Genomic DNA, 4,121 nt, shown 5'->3' with positions numbered 1-4,121 from the left:
CTCTGATTGGTCGCAGGTCTATCTGTTGCTCTGATTGGTCGCAGGTCTATTTTTTGCTCTGATTGGTCGCAGGTCTATCTGTTGCTCTGATTGGTCGCAGGTATATCTGTTGCTCTGATTGGTCCAGTTTATCTGTTGCTCTGATTGGTCGCAGGTTATCTGTTGCTCTGATTGGTCGCAGGTCTATCTGTTGCTCTGATTGGTCGGAGGTCTATCTGTTGCTCTGATTGGTTGTACTGAAAGATTTTCACTGTGTGGTATTAGTACTTCTAGTACTTCTAAAGAAGGACTTTCACTGTGTGGTATTAGTACTTTTCCTGAAGTACTTGAATACTTCCTGCACTATTGCATATATCTCAACATGCAGCTCTGTAAGCTGATTTGTGATCATCTGCCAAAAACTGATCCGCAAGATCACATACTTGGAAAACTGTGTATTACTAGATGTACTGACCCTGTACAGTGGTATTTTAACAGGTATAAACTAGTACTGGGTGGACTACCTGTCAGATATACACCACAATCATGGAATCAAGTCATTTAGAGGCAGAAACAACCTCTTGTGGACAAGATAGGGGCTGCAATCACCTTTTGGCAAGTACAAAAATGCACTTCATGGATTGTAATGCTCCTTTAAAAAAATGTATTTTAAAGTTGTAAGAGCTCAAAGTGGGAAATAATCTGTCAGAAATAACAGAAACAACCTTTTAGTGACAGGGTAGCGTCTGCAATCACTTTTTAGCACAACACCTGTCTGCCTGCTGCAGTCTGTTTACATGATATTACCTGAGTGTCAATGCTACCCCCCCCCCCCCAACACACACACACACACACACACACACCTGTCTGCTTCTCAAACCAACTTTGCACAGCTAGCTGAGATGCTACCTTCACACTTAAATCCACAGAGCCAACACGCAGCGTTAACGAGTCAAACCCGAAAACGTTAGCCGACATCACGCTAGCTTGCGGCATGACAGAAGTTAGTGAGCTAGCTAGCATGCAAGCTAACGTGCTATTTACCTGCAGCTCAGCTGTTAGCTTAGCATGATGTGCAGCTAGCTTACCAGCTATTGGCGTGTAGTTTAAACAGCTGTCAGATGAAACACCCACGAGCACAGTTAGCTGTGTGTGTCTATGTTTACATATCTATCTGTGGTTTTATCTGTGAGCTGCAGCGATGTGACGGTGATCAGACAGGTGGCAGGCTAGCAGTTAGCATGCTAGCATGTAGGCCTGACAGAGTCGCCGCTAGCTGTTTCCAACATGGAAGAAAGGCAGTTTGAGCTGCTGACCTGAGCCGTGCAGTTGGGTTAGGTTTCGACTCAACGTTACCTGAAGTCCTTGTCGCTGGAAGTCATTTTCTCCAGCAGGTTGGAGATGTGGTACGAGGCGCTCGCCATGTCTGGTGCTGTTAGCTGTTAGCCTCCTGCTAGCCGCTAAGAGTGTGTCTCTGACTGTCAGTGTGTGTGTGTGTGTGTCTCTGTGTGTATGTGTATGTGTGTGTGTGTGTGTGTGTGTGTCCGCGTGACGGTCCTGGCTTTTGGGGTTTCTGGAGGTGAAGTGTGTGTTCGTGGTTCCTTTTTCTTCAGCTGCTAATGCCGCCTTTCTCTCTTTCTACTGTCGCATCCCGGGGCGCGGAGTTTGGTTTGTTTGAATGGGGCTCCCGTTCTCTCTGCAGAGGGGCGGGGTTAGCAGGATGGACGCTGCGGGGTCGAAGGTCAGAGTTTGAAACGTTTTTTTTGTTTTTTTACCTTGGACAGTTAAAGAAATGGACCAACAGGTCCCGTTGCAGTTTTTATTTATTTTTAATTATTTTAATTCAGATTTTATTGAAGAATATTGACATACAGTAGAAAAGAACATTTGTACATCTTAAAAGTCTATGTTCTAAAAGAGACCAGTTATTGTTGTTATTAGAAGCTCTTTCCCCGGTGATGCTGAGCGTTACTGCGCAGACTCCAACTGAGCTGGAAGACGTAGATGTGACGTAGCAACCTGTCTGAAAGCTGTAAGTCTTCTGGTAGCTGTGCAAGAGAAATCTCAATCATTCCCAATCAGCAGAGACTGAGAGGTAGGTATATGTTAGGAGATAACATAGACACAGGCTAATTACTGCTAACTAACATGCTAGTTAACATTAACATAGACACAGGCTAATTACTGCTAACTAACATGCTAGTTAACATTAACATAGACACAGGCTAATTACTGCTAACTAACATGCTAGTTAACATTAACATAGACACAGGCCAATTACTGCTAACTAACATGCTAGTTAACATTAACATAGACACAGGCTAATTACTGCTAACTAACATGCTAGTTAACATTAACATAGACACAGGCTAATTACTGCTAACTAACATGCTAGTTAACATGAGTAGTTAAACCTAAACAGCTGATGGAAGTCCAAACTGTCCCAACTGAGCTTTTCCTGACAACACGGTGAATTTGGTGATTGTTATGACACAATCGTTAGCCTATTTTTGTAAAACAATTTTTTTTTTTCACTCTGACATCACTCGGACATCACTCTGATGGTGGTGGAGAGGTGCTGGTTCACCTCCTGCCAAGCTGCTCTTGAGCAAGGCACCGAACCCCCAACCTCGTTGAGGACCTCTCCCCATTGTGTTGTGTGAATCGCTGCAGGTCTGAATGAAATACAAAGACCAAACTTGGTTTCAGTTCTCAGAAACACTCTGCTGCAGAAACAGAAACCTCCACAACAGTAGCTCCTATGCTGCTGAGGTGCCCTTGAGCAAGACACCAAACCCCAAAACTACTCAGAGTGCCTGATCACCCATGCCTGCTGCGTGGCATCAATTATGTTATTTTGGGGAATTAACAAGAGCATTGATGTAGGACAACGGGCCAATCTGACCCGAGGGCAACATGAGGGTTAGAGTGTACTTCCAGGTAATGACTCACCATCTTTAACGCAATCATTCGCAGCTTCTTCGTCTTCCTCTTCCTCATCATCATCATTATTTTCATCCTCCTGCCATCATGGGCTCATCACCCCGGTTGCCAGCGTATAATTGGATGAAATTAATCTTTATATATCGCACCTTCATCTCATATTTATATATTTATTATCGTCTTCGTGTTCATCACAATCACAATCGCAAGCGTTTCCCGCGAGTCTTCTGAAGAGGAGTGAGAGAGTGTGTTAGTGATGCAGCTGGAGCCTCATTTCACAGATTACTGTCAAACGCTGTCAATGCATGAACACACACGCACACACACACACACACACACACACACACACACACACACGCACACACACACACGCGCGCTTGCAAAGAAATCACAGCATGCATATGTCAGTGGCTGCATTATGTGTCAACAGAGAGAGAGAGCGCCTGGGGGTTTGTAAACATCCCACTCAACTGATCTGTGACTCATCCCATACACACACACTCTCACACACTCTCACACACACACAGACACACACACACACACACAGACACACAAACGGGGACACACACTGAATGCATTCAACCAGCACGAATTAACAAGTACAAAATCCTGAATATCCTGAATGTTTCTCTTTCATGTATGAAATAACTGTTTGTTTAAATGTGTGCGATTCTCTTTGTATGTGTGTGTGTCTCTGTGTGTGTGTGTGTGTGTCTCTGTGTGTGTGTGTCTCTTTATGTGTGTCTGTGCGTGGGTGTTTCTTTGTATGTGTGTGTATCTCTCTGTGTGTGTCTGTGTGCGTGGGTGAGTGTGTCTGGGTGTGTGTGTGTGTGTGAGTGTGTCTCTCTGTATGTGTGTTTCTGTGTGTGTGTATGTCTCTCTGTGTGTGCGTGTGTGTGTGTGTGTATGAATGTACATGTGTGTGTCTGTGTGGGCGTGGGTGAGTGTGTCTCTGTATGTGAGTGTGTGAGTGTGTCTCTGTGTGTCTTTGTCTGTGTGTATGTGTGTGTGTGTCTCTCTCTCTCTCTCTCTCTCTGTATCTGTGTGTGTTTGTGTGTGTGTCTCTCTCTCTCTCTGTGTATCTGTGTGTGTGTGTGTGTGTGTTTGTGTGTGTGTGTGTCTCCCTGTGTGTGTGTGTGTGTGTCTCTGTGTGTCTTTGTCTGTGTGTATGTGTGTGTGTCTATCTCTCTCTCTGTATC

General features: G+C 44.6%; 1 protein-coding gene across 1 annotated transcript in view; it reads right to left on the bottom strand.

Moving 5' to 3' along the window:
* The window catches only part of LOC117939062 (cullin-associated NEDD8-dissociated protein 1-like), a 32,506-nt gene extending 30,998 nt beyond the window's left edge, over positions 1–1,508 (bottom strand). The window contains 1 exon segment of the mRNA XM_034864106.1: positions 1,336–1,508. Coding sequence (XP_034719997.1) covers positions 1,336–1,403 — 68 coding nt within the window. The 5' untranslated portion in view covers positions 1,404–1,508.
* Between the last annotated feature and the right edge of the window lie 2,613 nt (positions 1,509–4,121).

Source organism: Etheostoma cragini, chromosome 23 (assembly GCF_013103735.1).
Source record: "Etheostoma cragini isolate CJK2018 chromosome 23, CSU_Ecrag_1.0, whole genome shotgun sequence".
Classification (NCBI taxonomy): Eukaryota; Metazoa; Chordata; class Actinopteri; order Perciformes; family Percidae; genus Etheostoma; species Etheostoma cragini.
Note: the sequence above shows the minus strand (reverse complement) of the source record. Positions and strands in the feature narration are given on the sequence as shown.